The sequence below is a fragment of the Lepidothrix coronata genome, unplaced genomic scaffold (genome assembly GCF_001604755.1).
Source record: "Lepidothrix coronata isolate B3197 unplaced genomic scaffold, Lepidothrix_coronata-1.0 Scaffold53, whole genome shotgun sequence".
Classification (NCBI taxonomy): domain Eukaryota; kingdom Metazoa; phylum Chordata; class Aves; order Passeriformes; family Pipridae; genus Lepidothrix; species Lepidothrix coronata.
Window position 1 is genome coordinate 5,060,477 of NW_016690233.1, and position 20,342 is coordinate 5,080,818.

The 20,342-nt window shown below is 43.9% G+C and overlaps 1 protein-coding gene across 5 annotated transcripts in view; it reads left to right on the forward strand.

The window, feature by feature from the left end:
- FAM76B (family with sequence similarity 76 member B) overlaps positions 1-19,524 on the forward strand; it is a 60,326-nt gene extending 40,802 nt beyond the window's left edge. For 4 of the 5 annotated variants that reach the window (XM_017815978.1, XM_017815983.1, XM_017815981.1 and 1 more), the window contains one exon: positions 10,109-10,192. In XM_017815978.1, the coding sequence (XP_017671467.1) occupies positions 10,109-10,186 (78 nt within the window). In that variant the 3' untranslated portion in view covers positions 10,187-10,192. Of the gene's footprint in view, positions 1-10,108; positions 10,193-18,737; positions 18,939-19,410 lie in introns of those variants that run through there. The other variant, XR_001875003.1, reaches the window with a different exon arrangement.
- Positions 19,525-20,342: the final 818 nt, after the last annotated feature.

The following is a 20,342-nucleotide window of genomic DNA, read 5'->3' on the forward strand; positions in this document are numbered from 1 at the left end:
AAGCCCTGAAGACCTGATCCCTAATATGGATGACACACTTGAGAAGTGTGAACCTGACTTAAATTGATCATAGGCACTCTGCGTTAGGCTATGCTGGAACAGTTTGCCGTCATGCTTCATTTTAGGGCTCTGTGCATGGGTAGTTTATAGAAGCTTATCTGATGATTACTGTCTGTTATAAACACGTAGGGATATGTTAAATGTGTTACACATATTATAGATAGTATTATAGATAGATGCAAGCCATTGCTGTAGGTAACCTATTGGACTGCTAGTCTTTGTAAAAAAACACCAGTAGCAGCTCATTAAAAGTGAACATACCATGAAGGGTGACCCAGCTTGCCCTAGGATGGGGATGCTCTCGTCACAGATGTTTCAGATAAAGTCTCTATATCTGTCAACATGTTTCAATGTTTGCTCAACAGTTGTCCTATTAGCACTCACATAAACCTTTTGTGCTTACCTACTTGCTTTTGGTGGGTAAAATAAGTTTCACTTGGCTTTATTTACTGCAGTGTCCTGGAAATCCCTCCACTGTCTGTGTATGGTCTCCCATGTCCCAGAGACACCACGCAGAGTTAGTCTGCAGGGTTGTGTGCATGTAGCAAAGGTCAGCCTGGGGCAGAATCCTCCAGCCACCTCTGGTCAAGGTGAAGCAGGTGCCAGGAGGAGCTGATAGCTTGTCCCCAGCAGCAGAGCTCTCCACAGGTAGCGTTGCAACAGGAAAAGCAGCACCACCATGGCAAGCACCATGACTGTCCTCCATCCAGCTTCCAGGCACTGCTTATGCACAGGCTCTTTAATTCTGACTAAGAAGAAGCTCCTGGACTCTCTTCCCATGAGAAACCCCACTTCTGTCCAGTCCATTGCTGATCTGCTGCCTTGGATTCCCTCTTGTTTAATCCCAGTCTGGCCCCAGCACCCTGGGTTGCCTCTCTCCAGCAGTCAGTGTGCCATATGATGGGGGAGCTGTGGGTTCAAAGTCCTCAGGAAGTCTAGAGTTTATGTCACCTGCTTCCTGGGCATGTTTTGTAACCCATACTGTGAAAGATGCCTGTCTCCATGCCCTCACAGGGAATGTATGAAATTAAGAGTCTCAGCCTCATCAACAAATCTGAACCCAAGGAAAGGTGAGATTTCAGAGACAACCCACTCCTCAGCAGTGGTGATGGCCTGAATGCCTGCTCAATGTGTCAGCTCTGGAGTTGCTGAGCTTTAGCATCTCCCTTTCATGTATAGGGAAGAGTCATGAATATACATTCATAACTGGGGTGCCTATGTCAGCTCTAGATATCACTTGGATGCTTAAAGCTTTATTGCTGCTACAGACATTTACCTTGACTGACTTTTACATGAGGTACGAACAGAGACCTATTCCCAGTACCAGCTTCCTCCCCATCAGCCTGTCTCCTCCTTGGATAGGGAACTCAGGACAATATTTTGTATTCCCTTGAGTTCCTCTTAAACACTGCTGGTCTCTTCCTTGGAGCCCATCTCAAGCATCTCAGTGGTTGCCACATGAGCACAGCACAGTCCAGACTCTGAAGCTGGCCCTGACTTAGTCAGGAGGTGGGACCAGAATATCTGCAGGGGTCCCTCCTAACCTGCATTTTTCCCTCTGATCAATGAAGAAATGCCTATAGCAGAAGTGATGCTGGGGCCAGACTGTGACCTGCACTGTAATGTCAAAGCAAAGCCCAGATAAAAGTTCATCTGTGCTTCTGAGATTAGGATCCAAATTCTTTTTTTTTTTAAAGTACAGTGTAATACCTCATTGTTACAAAACCTGAGAGCACTGTCAGACAAATCCTTCTATGTAGCAGGATATCAATTTTATCACTGATAATAAAGTTACAAAGGCACAACTGATAAGGAAAAGCCCAAATTCCACTCAAGTATTGATTGCCATGGATTTATTCTGGATATGCCAGCGTATTTGAAATGACTCAGTTGTTTTTTTTGGCTATCTAATATACAATAAAATCTCCGTCATTTTTTTAATTTATTTTTTAGCTATTTGTAATCAAAACCTGCAGGAAGCAAAATAGTCATCGCAATTGTTAGGGAATCTGTGGCACATGCAAATCTTGAAAAATAAATGTTTTGCAAGTGCCCTATATATCCCAGAAGTGGGTTGACAGAAAGAGTAGAGTCAGCACCAAATTTAACTTGTGCTGCCTTCTCCCTGGGAAATACCTACCAGGGACTCACACATGTGTGTATTAAGGTACCTCTTGTTCACATACCCTGGTCTGTCAAAGTTCCAGCAGCGTGGCATGAGAAGATGTCGTCTCTCCAGGCATTTTGGGATTCATAGATTAACAACCACACCTTGAAATACCACCCTCTCATGAGCCAGGCAGCCAGTCAAGATCCTGCAGCATGCTTTCATGTGTGGTCAGTATGCAACTCTGATTTATGAGCGAGTGCTGCACTTTGTACTGATCACAGATGCCTGTCTGCTTTTGACAGCACGATCTCATTGCTGTTTAAATGAAAGATGACTGTTATGCTATACTACTGGTAACCAGGAAAACTATGGTAGAATGTGAAGTGATCCAGAGCCAGGAGTTATTCTCCATCATAAAATCCTCTCTGGCAGGCTTGTGGGATGCTATCGTCTACCAGAGGTGCAATTCCAACAATATACTGAGGCAGGAGCCAGTACTGAGGTCCCTCTGGGCAGCAGTGTGCAAAGCAAACAGCAGCAGCAGCCTGGCAGCCTTTCCTGAATGAGCACAAGGAGGCAGGTTGTAGAGTTGTTTTTGAACAAAGAGATAGTGAGAGTTCTGAGACAGGAAAGCCAAGATTTGCAAACCAGTACAGTGTGTTCTAAAAAGCAGTAAACATCATTAAAATGATTTAATGATTTTTTATATGTACGTGCTACCTTCCCTCTGGCCAGACTATAACTGTGTCTCCCATGTTCCTACAAGAAACTGGGCACTACTTTGTCTTTTGCATCCATCCTTCTCATACTTTTGTCTCTTTGGTTTCTAGCCAGTGTGCACCTTTTTCCCTCTTCCTCTAAATAATTCTCCGTAAGAGCTTCCTGGCTGTACAGCAACAAGCATAGAAGTAAGAGGTGGTCTCAGAGTGGAAAAATGATCTCCCACAGAATGCTCCAAACCTAGTGAAGCTGTAAAAAGCTACCCTACTAAAGATGTTCCCAAAGATTTGCTCAGCATGATAACACAAGGCTGAGAGCCAAGAGTGAGGTAATCCACTAATTACTTTACCAACACAATAGCTGAACCAAAAGAAGAATGCAAAGCAAAACACTTAAAATTAAAACTGTTTATCAAACTTCAGAGTGCTGTGATCAGGATGTGAAGACATGTCTGCCCATTGCCTCACTATACCTCCATTATAATGATCCTCTTCTCATCAGGGAGGCAGGTTCACTAAAGGCCTAGGAGAGCTACCTCAGCATCAGGAAGGGGAAGAAGAAGCTCATTCAACTCCCACCCCCATGTAAGTGTAAGTCTTTGGGTACTAAGCACTGATAGCCTTTGCAGTGAGGGAAAATGGTACCTGGATCGTGTCTTAGAACTGATAGTGTTGTGCCTTTGCAGGGTATGTTTTGGTTTTCCTCTTCCTCATGTTTCTACAAGTATATCGGAGAGAGTCACCACTTTGTAGTAGGTTTAGTTGTGCCTTGCAATGAGCAGGAGGATCATCCCATGCTCTTGTGCCTAGAGTTCTTGTCCTCGTGAGGTGAAGATTGTCATCCTCTGCTGATATAACATCAAGTAAATAGAATTGTGCCAATTGATAGCAACTGCAGATCAAACCCAAAGCTTACAGCTAACCTTTGTGTTTGGAAAAATAGAGTCTAAACGGACTCTGAGTCCTCTTCTGGATTTCTAATTCTTCTCCAGAAGATAATGGCCAATCTGCTGTGTAGTATGTATCCTTAAGTGTTCTAGGATGAAATAGAAAATATAAATTAATTTATGCACCTGCACAGGACTTTTTTTCATATGTGGGATATGCGTCAGTTGGGCACCAAGGAATTTGTAATTGCATTAAGACCATCACATTAGATATTCCCTTCCCTGAGTTATCTGCAAAACCTGAACCTCTCGTCGTGCTCCAGCCACACACCCCCTTTTCCTTTGGTCTTTGCAGTTTCTCTCCTCGGTCATTCCTTCTAGAAGGATCAGGGTGAAGAGGCTGGACCCCACCTCTCTCATTGGTCTGGAGTTGGACCCCATCCTTCTGCTGCTGGACTGACATGTGAGACATTGACCCCACAGGTGGCAAGCACAGGTTGGAGGCTGCAGATTTCCACCCACACCCCATTGTACCCAGGCTGCCCACTGACAGATGGGGGGGGGGGGCTGGGGGATGCTCCAGTCTCCTTTGGAATCTTTGGAATCTGGGAGGTTTTGGGACTGACCAAATGGCAAGGGGACACCAGTGGTGGTTCTTTAGGACCAGGGCCTCACCTCGGTTACAGGACAGTCCTTGATCCCGTCAGGCCTGCACCCACCTCCAGGAGCTGTTTCTCCATTCTCCATTTTCTCCTCCTCCATTTTGTGCATTTTCTCCAAGTTCCTTAGCAAAGAGCGAAACGAGAGCAGCCTCAGGTGGCACCAGGTTTTGTACGTATCCCCAGTGATTCCATATTTTTCTTTGCTCCTTTTAGTAGAAGACAGTTGCATCCTCCTGCTGCTCCCTCTGCTCCAGTGCTGAGCAGCTCATGACTAGGGCTCTGCAGAACTGGACTAGCTTTGCTTAGGGCATCGTCACTCAAAAATCCTCAGTTGCTGATGTGACATTTCCAGGTATAATGTTACAATGCTGCTGTTCAAGTTTTAGCACTCAAATGCTCAGCAACGTGGGAAGGAAAAAAAATCAATGATTGAACATATTTCTCTGTTTGCATTAAAGATGTTTTCACCAATGTGGTGTGGGAGTTATTTTGCTCAGACTGAGTGGGTGCTGGAAAATGGTGCCAACAGCTGAATTTTGAAAGACATCTGAGAAAAACCAAAAGGGTCATTGGGCAAGCCAGCAAGGAAGAGACAGCAGTCATGAAAGTGTGAGTGGGAGAGAGCCTGGCCACATCTTGGCTATGCTGGCTGAAGGCAATGCAGAATTTTGGATGTGTGATGGAGGAAAGCAGGATCTGGATATGTCATGACTGTTGGGAGCACAGGAAAAGGAACATTCAATGAAGCCAAAATTCAGGCCTGAGTGCAAGTTATAGAATAAGAAGGGGAAAGCAGGGACAGGAGGGGACTAGAGAGAGGAGGTGCTGCTTGCCTTTTCTTGGTGGGTAAACAGCAATATGAAATCTTCCTTATGCCTTACACCTATCCTACGTGTCAGCTATATATTGGGTACATGAAGGTATCCATGGCAGTCTGGTTCCCAATTCACACCAAGCTTTGAAGCAACATGGATGCTCAACTGTCACAAAATGACCTTGAGAAATCTCATCCAAAGTGTGGGGCAATAAAACCCCAAACTCTTTGACTGCACCTTCAATGGATGTGCAATGCTCGCTGGCACCAGGCTGGGACATGAGCTGAATTTGACTCAGAAAGGGGATCACTTCCTCCTGTAAGATCACAGGTTTCAGAAGCAACCAGATGTTTCTTGAGAGACTCCCATCCACCTAGACAAGGGTGGTGGGAAGATAGAATGGGGAAGATCACTGGGCAAATTATCCAATTGCAGGAATTGATCAATATGACACACTGCGGATAGAAACATCTCTGAAACATGCTTTTTTGAGATGAATCAGAGGAAAATTCAACAAAACAGCATAGCAGAGACAAGGCTGGGATTTAATTTTTTGACAGTATTTAGAATGCAGCAATATCCAGTGGTTCTAATAGCCTCTTGTAGGTATTGAACAGAAATGCATACAGTTACCCCATAGTTTATAACATACAAAGCAGACACTTAAGGATGTGGAGAGTGGGATTTGTAAATGCTCTTGAAAGTTACAGAGCAGAGCTACCCCTGTTTCAGAGGGACATGTGTCCTTGGGTCACCAAGTGTTTTTTGAGAATCCTGTCCTAAGAGATTTCAGCAGAGAAATGCATAAGTTACATGAAGGGTTTGGTTTAGCCTTCCCCAGCTCTCCTCATTCCCGTTTAGAGCCTTATCCATTATGGTCCAAACAGGTCTTGCCCATGCAGCTTCAGTCACAGCCTTCTTGAAGTTCACCAAAAATCTGTAGAGGCTGGCAGGACCATAGAAAAAGCAGAAGAATAACTCAAGCTTGCAAAATTCTCACAAGTCCTCAGGCTGCCCAAGGGCTCACACCAAGACAGCTGTGCCTAAACAGCGCCTTGTGTTTTCAAAACGTTGAAGACCTGGTAGAAATCCAATCCATGTGAATGTTTTATGAGGAGTATTGTGCTGGAAAATTGGTATGAAAGTGATGCAACTTTGCAATTGGACCTTGCTGGAAAGTTGTGTCACATCATTGCTGGCATCTCACCAGGTCTGATGTGGGAGTGGGGCTTCTTCACCACAGCCTCCGCCCTTCCCTTCACCACATAAATAGCCTTTTCCCAAGCACTGCTCAGCCTGTGAAATGCGGCTGCAGTGAAAGCACAGCATGTTCACCTGTTTTGCCTCTTCGTTGGGTGACAAGCATGTGGGAGGGTGTCACATGCCCAGTAAGCTGGGACCCTGCTGGGATGGACCAAGGCAAACAGCCTACATTCTCCACCTGCACTGAGGGTTGTGGAGGCAAGGATGAGACTGGTCCTACAGAGTGGTCCCAACCTGCATCCTAAGCCCAGTGCTAATGTATTGCCCCTCCATGCACAGGCAATTTCAGCATTTCAGCCTTCTCACTATTCCCAATAAGCCTTGCTTCGGAAGCTGATAGCCCACTCTGGTAACATAGATAAAGACTATACCCATTAGCTAGTCTGAATGCCCAGACCCTTCCCTAGCCTGTTTAATGGACATTGTGGTAGGTGGAGATACACTCTGGCTCCAGAGAGGAGAACCTTGCTCTTTTGTAAGTCAGTTAAGGTACTTCTCCTGGAATAAGGGATCTGCATATGGGGGTAGTCAGCTCTGCACTACCATGAGGGGAAAATCATTCTTTAACGTCAAAATAGCCACCAATGAACAGTAGTGTGTATGACTGAAACCAAAACTGAGTGTTTTCTCATGCTGATGCTTAGGGTTTTCATGGAAGTGCAGCCTTGCTCAGATGAACCCTCTGTGCTTGAGTTGCCTCGGAGAATTTCTTCAGAGTGGAAGGAACAAACAGGCTGGGTTTTGGCATTGAGCGCTGACCCCTTTCAAGAAGCATCAGTTTGTGAGAGGGGATTTCAGAGATTGCCGAGCTATTCAAGGACTGGCACAGAGGGAAGTTCATAACATCCTTTCCTCAAAATTTCAGTACTTCCTTCATCTGTGCTGCTGCTGCATTCCTCCAGGAAGTTTACACAAAGGGCACAGTCAGGTTTTCACCTCAGGGCTATCAGAAGGGGAAGAGCCAAAATCAAGTGCCTGCTACAAATTTTGGATATGCTGTTAGCACAACTGGCCATGCATCCAGCATCCTGCAGAGGAGATTTTGCAGACATATAAGGAAATAAAAGGGAATGCATTAAAGCTTACAGTGTGAGTGAACAGGATTTAGACTCTGAGCAAATTAAGTATTCAGAAGCTACAAGAGGAAATGTTCCTTATGCTGTTCTGCTCCTTCCTGCCTGCTGATGGTGTTCGTTTGAGGCTGGCTCAGTAAATGAAAGCCATGAAGAATCAGTCCAGTGTTGCCTGAAGTGTTATGCTGACACTTAACAGCCATTTCTGGTTGTAATTTCACTTCTCTCTAACCAGCATAAATTTCAGAAAGTCGTCATTAATCAGCCTCTGGTCTCTCCCTGTCCTAGTCCCACACCCTCTTCTCTATGAGGCTGTCAGGAGCAAGCAAACATAGGATGGGTGGTTGGGAAGCAGCAACTTATAAAATAAAGGTATGAAAACACTGTCGTGTAGCATTTAATCTTTTTTATTTTCTCTTTAATTGAAGCCTAAATGATGCTGGGTTTTGCTTAGGGAGGTATTTAAAACATTCGTAGCTTTTAACAAACATGACGCCCAGCTGGAAGGGCTCAGCTCTTCTAAGCAAGGAATGTTTGGTGTTAGTATTTGTTGAATCATCATTAGGAACTTCTGTGCAATACATTAAAACAAGGCAGTGTCAATGCTGCACTAATCTTTCAGCATCAGAAAGCAGAAATGGGGAAGTGTCATTAAATCATATGGTCTGGTAGAGGAGAGTTGGCTGAACTTTGGGCTCTGGGGAGTTTAGTGTTCATTGTCTCTGGCAGTGTAAGGTCTCACTCTGGTCATACAACCCAGTGTTGGATGGGAAGCCGCTACCTAATGCAATCCAATACTTTAAAGATGCATGTTGAGTATCTTGAGCTGCCTCCTTGACATGAAAGCTTCAGAAATACAGACTGCTAGGGACTGCTTGGTCAGCAAGCCTGGTTCCTTTCTACAGCCAAAACATCAAGTACTGTGTACCATACCCCCGTGAGCATCTGTTTTTAAGCAACTGCAGTGTCCTGCTCCTGCTGAAAGACTCCTCCTAAACTGGTGAACAGATTAAACTCACTGCCAGTTTATATCCACTTGTTGTTGGACTAATGTTATCTCCAGCTTAAACAGTTTTTCTTCTCCTCGGGTTTTTGTCCTGGTGATTTGGTAGACAGTTATCCTATCCATCAGGCTTTATTTACTGCATAAAACATCTCCAGCAGTATTCATGTCTCAGGAACCGTGGCAGAAGCAACTTCTGGCAAGGGCTATGTTTAATTTGCTGGGGCTGGGCTGAAAATGTTGCTGTGTGCTTGCTCAGAGGACCTGTCAGCACAGCTCCGTTTTCCAAGTTCATGGGGGAAATGAAGACTTGTACCCACTTCACTCCCCTCTGAGCAGTTGGTGGCCAAGTCACTGGTACCGTGGACTTCACTGAGGCCTGGCAGATGCCTGCTGAGGACAGGAGGGCAAAGAGATGCTGCTTCTGAGCATCTCATCCCACAGGGTGGCATTGGGAGGCAGCTGAATCAGGAGGCCAAAGAACATACTAGCTGGCTCCAGCAAGTGTGGCGGGAGTGGGGCTGTGTCCCTATTCTTCCTCTCCTCCCGCTGCAGCATGCCTTGAGCCACCCTATGGTCACTTTCCAGGGTGAGAAGTTTGTCTCTGTCTTTCTGCTCTTCATCTGTCACCTTCTAAGGAACCAGCAGTTTGGCATCAGTAAGACACCTCAGAAGAAAAAGTGTTTCCGGAAGGCTCTTGGTACCCAATGAATTGCCTGAAGATCTCCCTTCTGAAGGCTTAACATTTTTACTTCCTTTGCTGTCACAACTGCAAAGACAGAGGAAGAACGATTTCCATTTTCTATCCCCTTCTCATCTTTGAGCATAAGGCCCAGTTATGTTGAATCTGGCCCCAAAGTGTGTTTGCTGGCCAAGCAGATGTTGAAAAAGCTGTGTGGAGTGAAAACAGCAGGTTTGTGAGGGATGTACAATTACTGGATCTGTAAGCACAGCAAACACAACACGAACCTGAAGGGAGGTAGAAAATCATCCACACACAGGTAAGTAGACCTGCCTGGGATACCCCTCAAGGCTGTCAGATGTAATTAAGGGACACCCATGCCCTTTTAAAACAGTAGCTAGAGGTGAGATGAGGATGCCCTGGGGCACTGCAAAGGGTTTTAGAAGCAATGGAATCCTAGACCTCAGCAATAAGAATGGGAGGCTTGATATCAAGATTGGAAATAACAGCCCTACAGTAGAGAACTGAGAAGCCATCCTATATGTCATAGAATCATAGAATATCTTGAGTTGGAAGGTACCCATAAGGATCAACTCCTGGCCTTTCACAGGACAACCCCAAAAATCACACTACGTGTCTGACAGTATTGTCGAAACACTTCTTGAACTCTGTCAGGCTTGATGCCATGACTTCTTCCCTGGGGATCCCATCCCAGTGCCTGACCACACTCTGGGTGAAGAACCTTTTCCTAAAATCCAGTCTAAACCCCCCCTGATAAAATGTCATAAGCATGTTTAGGTACTAATCTATAATCTCTCTCTGATATTTGTACAGGCACCCACTGCTGCATGCTGGAAGTGCCTTCTGTCAAGCAAGACTGGAATATTCTCTAGTGTAAAAGAAATTGTGTAATTGGTGTAAAAGAAATTCAAAGTGTTTGAATTTGGCATACTTCTGGTATATTGATGTAGCTACATATATTTGTCATGCAGTTGCTTCTTAAGGAAGTAAAACAAATACGTGCTCATCTACCACAGCCTCTGTGTTTACCCAGAACTGAATCCAACAGCACAGCCAGACACTCACTCTGCTGTAATATTTCCTTTCTGAACAGATGTCAGAGGAAGGCCATGCTTAAGCTGCTCTGTGATGTAAGCCATGACACGTGCTGGAGTCCTAGTCTGCAGGGTCTGAGCCTGACCACAGCATATTTCTCCACTGCAGCCTGAAAACAGGTTTCCTTTGGTGAAAATAAATGGAGAGAGAAGGAGGATTCTCCCCTTGATATGATTTCATGATAAAATCAGAGCAGGGACCTAGATCTAGGAATTTAAAAGCATTCCTGTCCTCAAATTTAGTTTTAATTACTGCAGAAAAGTGTGCCTGCACAAACTGTTTGAGACTGGCACCTGCACTGTGCCTGCAACCAGGGGACCAAACATATTCTCATCCACCAGCTATGGGCGCTGCCAGGCTGGAAAATGGGCCAGGTCTTATCCCCTTCTTCTCACCCACAGGAGGAGCTGTGCTGTCTAATGGCTTAGGAAATCTGATTTTTCCCTTTCTGGCATAACTGCTGACCCATTGTATGATCTTTGGTGAGCTATCTAGGTGCTCCAGAACTCATTCTCTCACTTCATAAAATAGCATTATGATAGCTACCTTGTACATGGGAAAAGAGCAGTAAAGCTGGAGCTTCTGCCAGAACACAGACTCATGCTCAGAATACTGCTTGATGCATTTATAAGTAGTATTTTAGGATTTTTTTCTCCTGTGAGTGAGAAACTCGAATCAATACATCCAATTCTGTAGTCCCCAATTGTGACTATGAAAACTGTGAATCTACATCTTGCAAAAAGAGTACAGCCAAAGGGAAGAGCTGTTTGATTAAACAGCCCCTGTCTCAAGCACCAAATATATCACACGTGCAAACAGACCCTGAGTTCAGACCTCAGGAGCCAGTTGCCCAGATGCCTCTGAGGATCTGGGCCTAAGGGCTCATTCCAACCAGCTGAAGTCAATGGGACTATCCCTATATTTAAGTTTTTGCTGGATGACAGCCAAAGGTTCAGCATCTTGCAGAACTGGCTCTCATGATGCTGCATTCCTTAATAGCTGGGAAAGAGAGCAAAGCGATGTATAGCAGAAAGTGTCCATCCATATTAGTAGATATAAGTAACCACCTTTAAAGGCCTAATCTATGTAAAAAAGTTTTTGCTTCACCATTAGCAACTTCCCAGCAAAGGCAGGAATTTCCCACGGTTGACATGCCCTGAGTAAACAGAAGAGCTGAAACAAAGAGCTGGATAATTAGCTGGGAGGGCAGAAGTTCCTGCGCTGCACAGGGCAACCGCCTTGTGCAGCTGTGATGGGGCTTCATGGAGTGACCTGGAAAACAGACCTGACTTTAAAAGTGTAGAGGGTGAGGGGTTTAGCCGTGCTTTTTTAATTTTAAACAGTGATGCCTGTGGCTTTACAGCTTCATGAAAAGGCAGGCAGACAAACTGAAGTATGAAATAAGCCTTATTAAAACATGCCATACATTATGTATGAACTTGAACTCTTCCTGACCTCTGTAGTCCTGGATCCACCCCAATTCATAAACATCTTGGGCCAAATTTTGTGGTGTTGCAGTAAGTAATTTGAATAAAATCACAAGCACTTATTTTCAAGACAGTATTCCCAGTTAAGAAAGCTCAGGATGCCATTTGTTACGAAGATGCCTAACTCAGAAAGGTACCTGAATAATGTAGCTGGATGTTAACAGTTGTCTGTAGCTACAACCCCACTGTAAACCAAAGCACAGCCCCCTCCCAAGCAAGCTGGTAACATTGTTTCATTGCCATTCACTCGAAAAAGTATATTTAGAATGGCAAATGTATAATTGCAGTTAGAGATAGCTGAAATATTCAGCACAAATATGTGAGCTGGTACATCAAACTCTTTCTTGGACCACAGATTCTTTAACCTGATCTTGATCACTGCAAAGGCTCAAATTCTCATATTTAGCATTGGGGGGAGGTGTAGTTGGTTGTTTGTTTTAGTTATAGTTTTTTGGGGGTTGGGTTTTGGGTTTTTTCCTGAACCTTGCATGAGCAGACAGCTATGAGGTTGTTCACCGGCTCATCAGCTCAGCTGTTTACTTGTCCTGACATAGGCCAGGTCACCCAGTTCCAAAGTTGTTGCTTCTCTTCCCTGATTCTCAGCCTCATATGTTTCATAAGTCTGAAATGTTGTATTAAATATTATGGTTTCAGTGCAAAGTATCTTCATTAATACGCAAATAGAAATTTGATGAAAGGGAGGTAGCTGGCTTCTCCTCGGAGCTGCTCAGAGCCCTTCTAAGCCGCCGGTCCCAAATTCCTAGACATCCCTTCTCAGACAGGTGAGTGGCTGTGAGCACATTAAATGCACAATTTGCCTTTCCTCTACCAGCACTGTGTTGTGGACTCTTTAAGGAGTCTCTTCAGCCATAAAGACTTCTCTGAAGGGCAAATTTTTGCTGAAGAGGGGCCTCAGAAAGTTAAAAGAGAGTGGACTGGTATGGATTTCAGAGGTGGTTTGCAAAACCTTCCAAGTGAGTACCAAGCCAGTCAGCAAAGCCATGTCATCAGTGCAGGAAGAGTTTCTGACTCAGACCTCATCATCCAAAAGAGGGCATGACTACAGAAGTGAAAGAGAGAACTGACTTGTGTTATCTGGAGACAGTGAGAGGAAGCCTCCAAGAGAATTCTGAAAATTTCTATTACACTGGAGGCACCTTTCACATAGAAATATTTTGAATGTAAATTAAGGCTCTTTGGCAAGTTTTAAACTTCTGAGATATTGATTGATTCTTTAATCTTTTTTAGCAAATTAATAACATTTCAGTGGTGAAGCGTAAAAGGTAATTTTTGAGTTCGTGTGTTAAGAAGTGGAGCCTGCAAAAACAAAAAATCAAGTGTCTCTGGAAATAACCATCACAACTGTGATAATTGCTGGCAGTGGCTGTAATTCCCAGTAGCTGGCTGTACTCAGCTTTACATGAAATTGATTTGATTTTGCATTTACTTTTCGACCAGGGCTCAGGTGATTTGAATCCAGGTTCAAATTAAGTATAGTTTCCCGGGGTAAGATGAAGCAATGTATCAAATGCCTAAGGGAAAAGAACAGGAGGGAGTTGGAAAGAGCTTTGTTCAAATTTTTAATTATTTTACCTCATTCGCAGTCTGAGTGGCTGTTTTTATTTGATCACATCAAACTCTCAGTGCACTACTTTTTTTTGCTCTAGCTAGCACACTGCTTACACAGCACAGAGCTTTTTTTCCCCTGACATTCACAGATGTGAGCTCTGGTCCCCATGCTTCAGATCTAGAAGCTGAAATTAAAAAAAAAATCCCCAAGTGCTCATTTCTTTGCCTGCAGACCCAGATCCTGAAACACCATGGCAGCTCTCAGCCTCTCCCCCAACATCACTGAAGGCTTGCTTAGAAGTGCTTACCCATCAGAAAGCACTTTTCCAGGACCTCCCAGCTGCTGAGCTTCTGCTGAGAAAAACACCTAAATTTTGCTTACACATTTCTGATGAATAATTTGGCTCTGTGTAATGCCCACGGACATGTCAGGTTTCTCTTTTGGGGGGTTCCTTCTCTTTTGGGAGGTTTCCTTCTCTTTTGAGGGATTTCCTTCCAACCTTGATGGCCCTGCTGAGCAATTTGGATTGCTCATTGGCCTTCCAGCTTCATGGAAATCTACAAAGGCTCAAGGTAAGGGTTGTCCTCACCCTGCCTCTGCCTTCACAGGGGAGCCCCATGGCAGGACACGGCTTGTCCTTGTGTCTCCACTGGGCTGAAGTTGTTCTGAGAACTGCCTTCCTTTGGCACGGTTTTGGAAATTGCCTTTAGGAGATAAAACACAAGCAAGGACACAGAGGCTAGCTCTAAGCAGGTGAGAGCCAGACACCACTCCAAAGAATGGTCTTTGCATCCACCCCCACTCCCTTACTTAGGAAAGGAGACAGGCAAGCAGCTCCTCTGATCTCTGCTCCCTGTGAGGAGACCAATGCTAGAGGAGAGCGAGAAGGTCTTAAGGGGAGGGCAAAGACTGCCACCCCACTGCAGGCATCCTCCACCCCTCTGCATCTGGCAGCAAAGATTGGGAACAGACTGCTTTCCAACACTGCCCGAGTCAGAGGGACATTTGAATGTGGCTCTTTATTTGCTGCTGGTAAAATTTCCCATTGACTTCACAGCAGCATCTATCTCTGGCACAGGGAAGAGACATCTTTCACTCTAGCTAACCTTAACCTCACTCCCAAGCTCCCTGAGCTTTGTCCATCCTTGCACAATGCAGGAGTGAAGATAGAGCTAGGCAGAAGATAATACACTCAAGCTCTCCAAGGGCAGGAAGAGTCCTAATCACCAGAACTATTTTTGGAGGGATCTTTTAGCTTTATCCCCCCTATCCTTGTGAAGCTGGAGAACAGAGCCAAACACCCAGAGGAAGAAAAGAGGATAAAAGGATTTTTCTTCCTAAGGGGGGGAGGGACCATTATCAGAGTCACAGAAAGAAGATCAAAAAGAGCTACACAAAGCAGAGAGACAGGCTCTTTCAATCCAGAGGAATGAATTGCGAGCCAGCAGAATACCTCAATAACAAATTTCTAATTAACATCTGTTAATTACATCCCACCAAACTAATATTGCATCACCATGTTTTGTTAATGCATTAGAAATCTGAGCTACACTTTCAAATATTGGGGATCTGTGGTAAACTGGGTGAGGGAAAACTGAGCAGCTGTGACAGAGGGACTCAGTAGGTATTCCAGATGTGGTGGCAAAGTGATCTGAGCAAGGGGCAGAGCCACCAGTGCCACCTTCCCTCCCCCAGGAGAGTGCTGGTGAGAAGCTCTGTGCAAAATCTGCTTGGCTTGTAACTGCACGGTTCCTGTGTGCACACGCAGCGAGTCCATGAGGATGTCAGCCTTGCAATCGGTATGGTTTTCATCAACAGGAACAAAGACATGTGAACAGCTACTGGCAAGCGGCCAAAACTTTCCCCCATCACATTTTTCACAGTCATTTTGAATATGACCTCAAGAAGACCTGTTTGTTTTGCCATAAAAGGCAAAGGGACTAATCCTAGGCAGTTTTGTGCTGATGCTTCCAGTTTTGCAGGCATAAAAGCTTCTGCCTGAAGGCATTAGTAGAGAAAAGGGAGTCAAGATTGGTTATGTCCTGGTTCTTCACAGGGTAAGGAAAAAATTACGCATAGACCCAAGAAGGAGGTGTGGTACTTAACACATCAGCACTTGCTAATAAATGCAACCCAGACTTCGATATTAGAAATGTGTGTGTGTGTGAGCATGTCTGGTGACAAGGGAAGCACAGAGTAATTTATTAGTGGTGACTGGCACAACTGACTACTCTTTGCCACTGAAGAAAGTAAGAAATTACTCCAGTTACAGTTCTTGCCACTTGACATGTGGAACATGCTTGGGAACTCCCTCCCAGTCAAGAGGTATCCATTGTTTCTGAAACAATGATGCTTAATAGTTAACATGCAATTCAGGACCATTTAAATTCAGTAGATTAGGTCCACAGGCCTTATCCTGCAGTCAAGGACTGGTCCTCAAAGGACCTCAAAGTCTCTTAGCTTAAAAGTGAGGATCAACAACATTCATTTTTTGCCAACTCCATCCCTTAATTGCTGGTTGTCCTCAAGAAATTTGTTTCACCTGAACATGTGGTGTTTTTTTTCCTTTCCTGCCTTTTTCTCTGTTCAGAGTGTAAGCTCTTTTGAGTTTACATCTAACACAAGATGCATCTCGTGTTAGCCTACAGTTCAGCAGCAAGTGAGAAGTACCTCCCCGAAAGGGAACTTGACAGTGATATTGCAAACCCCAATTTTGTAAAGACATCATAGGCTACGTCAGCAAAATATTTGCCTGCCCATGATGATGGAGTAAACATCAACTAACTATAGATTATTTACGCAATGGGATAAAGTGTATTCTACTCTGTATTCACACAGTTGTCTTACACATGAGCTGGTCAAGTCAAAGGTTTGCTGGGTTGGACTCATTTGAAAAACTATTCTTATGGTGTTGAGTGATGTTCAAAGATGAGCACCAAGAAAGCAGAAGCAGCCATGTAGAGAATTGTTAACAAGTCTTCAGTGCAAGTAACTGCAAGTGGGGGATGCCACCATGCAAGGCTTGGTGCTGGAAAGCAAGCATATATCAGTCCTGCATACTGTATTCACTGTTCAGGAAAAGTTAATCCTTGTGATGATATTTCCTCCTTTCAGTGCCAAGACCAAAGCACACTGGAGTTACTGGTTGCAGAACTTCCAGTAGACCTTGATGGAGGTTTGTTTAAACTGGCACACTCCCCATTTTGAAAGATGTTCCTCTTGTTTGTTTTTGGTAATTGCTACTAGGTTGGGCTAGTCCTGTTTATCCATCACAGGTACTTTTTTTTTTTGCATGATCCATGCTGTTATTTCTTAAATTTCTCAAGGGATGCTTAGTTTTCACCTGGACTGAATGACACCACACACAAACTGTCATCAAAGGTATTTAAACAGGTGAAAAGATAATACACTGACAAAACTGGAAACACGGTTGCTATGCTAAAAAGCTAAGGCACCCTTTAAGAAATATGTTTGTTTAGATAATAACTTATGCAGAAAATTAACTCACACAATTATGCTGGATGAATAATATTCTACTGCTTTATTTTCTATTATAGCATATGCAATTGTAATTTTTTGAGCTCTTTGGAGTGATAAAGTTCCTGAAATACTCTATTTATCTTTATTTAACTCTGAAAGGGGCAAAGAGAATGACCTGATTAAAACTGAGTCAGTTGCCCTGACCTTGACTGGAGGGAAACAGAGGACTACAGTCATAGCACTTTACTGTGAGAAATTAAAGCAGTTTAATACAAATTATGTCAATCAATTATTTATGAAAGACAGGCCAACAGTACCAGTGTGATATTTAGGAATTTCCTAAGGTGACGGATAAGGGTAACTGCATAAGTACAGCATATACTTCTAATTCCATAAAATATTTGATTCCCCTTACATTCCTGAAAAAGAAGCTACTGTGATAGAAAACCCATAAGATACGCATTAAAAGGATAAAACCCAGCAAAGTCTCAAAAGATAATGGAAGATAACTGGAGACTAATTGTTGAACAGGCTATTTCCTAAAGAAATCTTGCAGATGTCTTCCACTAGTCCAATCCTCAGGGACATTTTTGTCACTGGTTTGAAAAAAAAATCAGATTAATTGCTGATAACATTTCCAGGTGACACAAAAGCAGTGGAAGAGGTAAGAAATAAAGATAGTGGGACAATCTGGGTAAATATCATAGAATCGTAGAATCAGCCGGGTTGGAAGGGACCTCTGAGATCATCAAGTCCAACCTTTGATCCACTACCGCTGTGCTTATTAGACCATGAAGGTCTGGAACACATGCCCTTCACTGACGGGCATGTGACGTCATTCAAAGACGTTGATCTATTTGAGCACAAGGAGAGACTTTTGTCACTGTTTATAAGAGTCTACATAAGGAGGAATAATTTGACAGCATAGAAGTTTTGTACCCTCATAGACATAGATATAGACATAGGCATAACCAGATCCTATGCTGAAAAGTGTAGTTGGGGAAATCTGTATTTGAAGTAAATCATGAATGATATGTCAATTTTGACATATATCAGTCACTGAAATTTCTTACTGAGGCTTCTGATGAAAAATCCATACCTTACTAGCTTCTTTGAAGCCAATATTAATATTTCAAAACAGGATATCCTCTAGGTTAAGCACAGATTCTAGACCTGCAGCAGGCGCTAGCTGAGAAGCAAGTACTAAGCAGGTAACCGAAGCCACAGAACTAGTCTCTTCTGATCTTAAAATGTAATGAACGTTACATGTTGAGGATCTGTGTTCCAGAGACTTGCTCATCACCATACAGGTGTATTTGGCTCATCTGCATCCCACTTTTCCACCTCCTCCCCCTAAGCGATTTCATATCAGCTATTTCACTTGCGCAAATTTTCCTTGCCCTTGCCCTTGCTCTTCCCTCTTCTCCACCACAACTTTTTCTGTCTACTAGTCTCTCAGCTAGTTTGCTTACAGTGTGAATTCTGCTGCATGAGTCAGAGCTGGTCATAATGTAAGAGAAAATATCAAGGTTTGCACTGCAGGGTTTTGAGTATGTATGAGGTGTCCAGCTCCAGGCTATACACACTCAGAAGCAAATTGCCACACTCAGGGAACTTTACCCAGTGACATAACTGACCAAGCACTTACCCTCCAAAAAACTTCTTCTGGAAAGAGAAAACCCACTGTGATTTTTGTAGCTGTACTCACGGCAAAGGTCCATCAAGTTAAAGACTCCTTTTCTATCTTTCTTCAACCTCTCCCTTGCTTCATCTGACTACACTGGAGTGAAACTGGTCCTCCCTCTTCCAGGTCTGGGGTCCGGAGCTGGCCTGAGACCACTCAGGCTGTAACTGCAGCAGCAGCTTGGACAATGCAAAGAAATCCTGTAGGAATCTGGCTGTGCTCCAGCACATCTCTCCTTCGCATGTGCGAGCTGCAATTCGAGGGACACAATTTGGACAATGCAGTGAGGGTGGTTTTCCACGCACGAGGCCAACGGCACATTCTGAGGTACAAGTCATTCTCATTGTCAAACTGAATTCACCACTCCAAAACATGAGTACATTTGTTTTCTTCTAAGAAACAGCCACTACAAATGTATTTTTCTACTTTCAGCCATTCTGGCTGAAATTAACCCTACACATGTAGAATCAGCCCAGAATAGACATGCAGAACATAAAATCCCAACAGTTAAAATTGGACCATTGTATAAATAACTGCAAACAGGAATATATCAGGTAAATATCATAATATTGATGTCCAGACAGCCTGATGATAGACAGGAACCCAGTAACCTCTTAAATGCCAGAATGACTCTGTAGCTTGCTACGGCTACATTGGTTTATAGACCTCAGTTGTTCTAACCAATGAGGGCATTTTACTATATTACATTACATTTTATTATATTATATTAATTCTGTTAGGGATTGTTTGGCTATTTAAAAGAAGAACAAAGTCTCACAAGAGCCTTGGTCCCTTGCAGAGAGAGCCATATGAAAATCACCTGATACATAACAGTTGCTGAGAGCAATTGCTCAGCCCACACGCTGCCTTGCACAGAAATGATCATCTACAGAAAGATTTTAAGAATTCAGGAGAACACCTCAGAAAAAGCAGCAGGAAGGATGGAGGAGTGGGGGAAATGGTGTACGGAGGCTGGAAACTTCTGCCAAGCATTGCTGTGCAACCACTCACCTCAGTCAAGTGGATTTTCTTTAAATATTTGCAGCATCAGGGCCCTGGGCTGGTAACTTGAAAATTAATGTAGTTCATCAGCACCTTCTAAATGGGTGCCTAAAAGCTCCCAGGACTCTTCCTGCCTGTGATCCTTCTCTTTTCCAGCCATCTCCCCTCTGTACAGTTGTACCAGGTCATTTTAAGTGAGAGGGAGAGGCTCGTCTGGAAAACTGCTGCATATTTATAATAAGACCATCTATTACACCAGTGCAGGATGGAATTGAAAACATATGGTGCCCCGGGAGCAGCTGTTTCTTTTTTTAGGCCTCTTATGCCCTTCACAAATGTCAAGATAGAGAAATGAAAATGTCAGAAAACTGCAATATGCTTACTCTAAAGGCCTCCCATTGGTGACGTATTTATAAAGCTGTTAGAAATTTGATTCACACCAAGTGCAGGGGACAAGGTTTTGAAATCCCCATTAACAGACAGGTCTGCTAAAACCAATCCCCCTTATCTACACTTCAGGGGGATCTTCCGCTAATTGGACACAGACTCTCATGCACCTCTGGAGAGAGCCCCTGCTCCTGTAGTGGTGGTTCAATGCCACTCACTTGTAGGGGTCTAGAGGAATGTCCCCATGCCTTTACAGTTGTGTCCAGAGAGCTGGGCATCTGAGGTTTTATCACAGTGGTGAGTTGTTGCAGTGGATGGTGATTGTGAGGCTGGATGGGACAG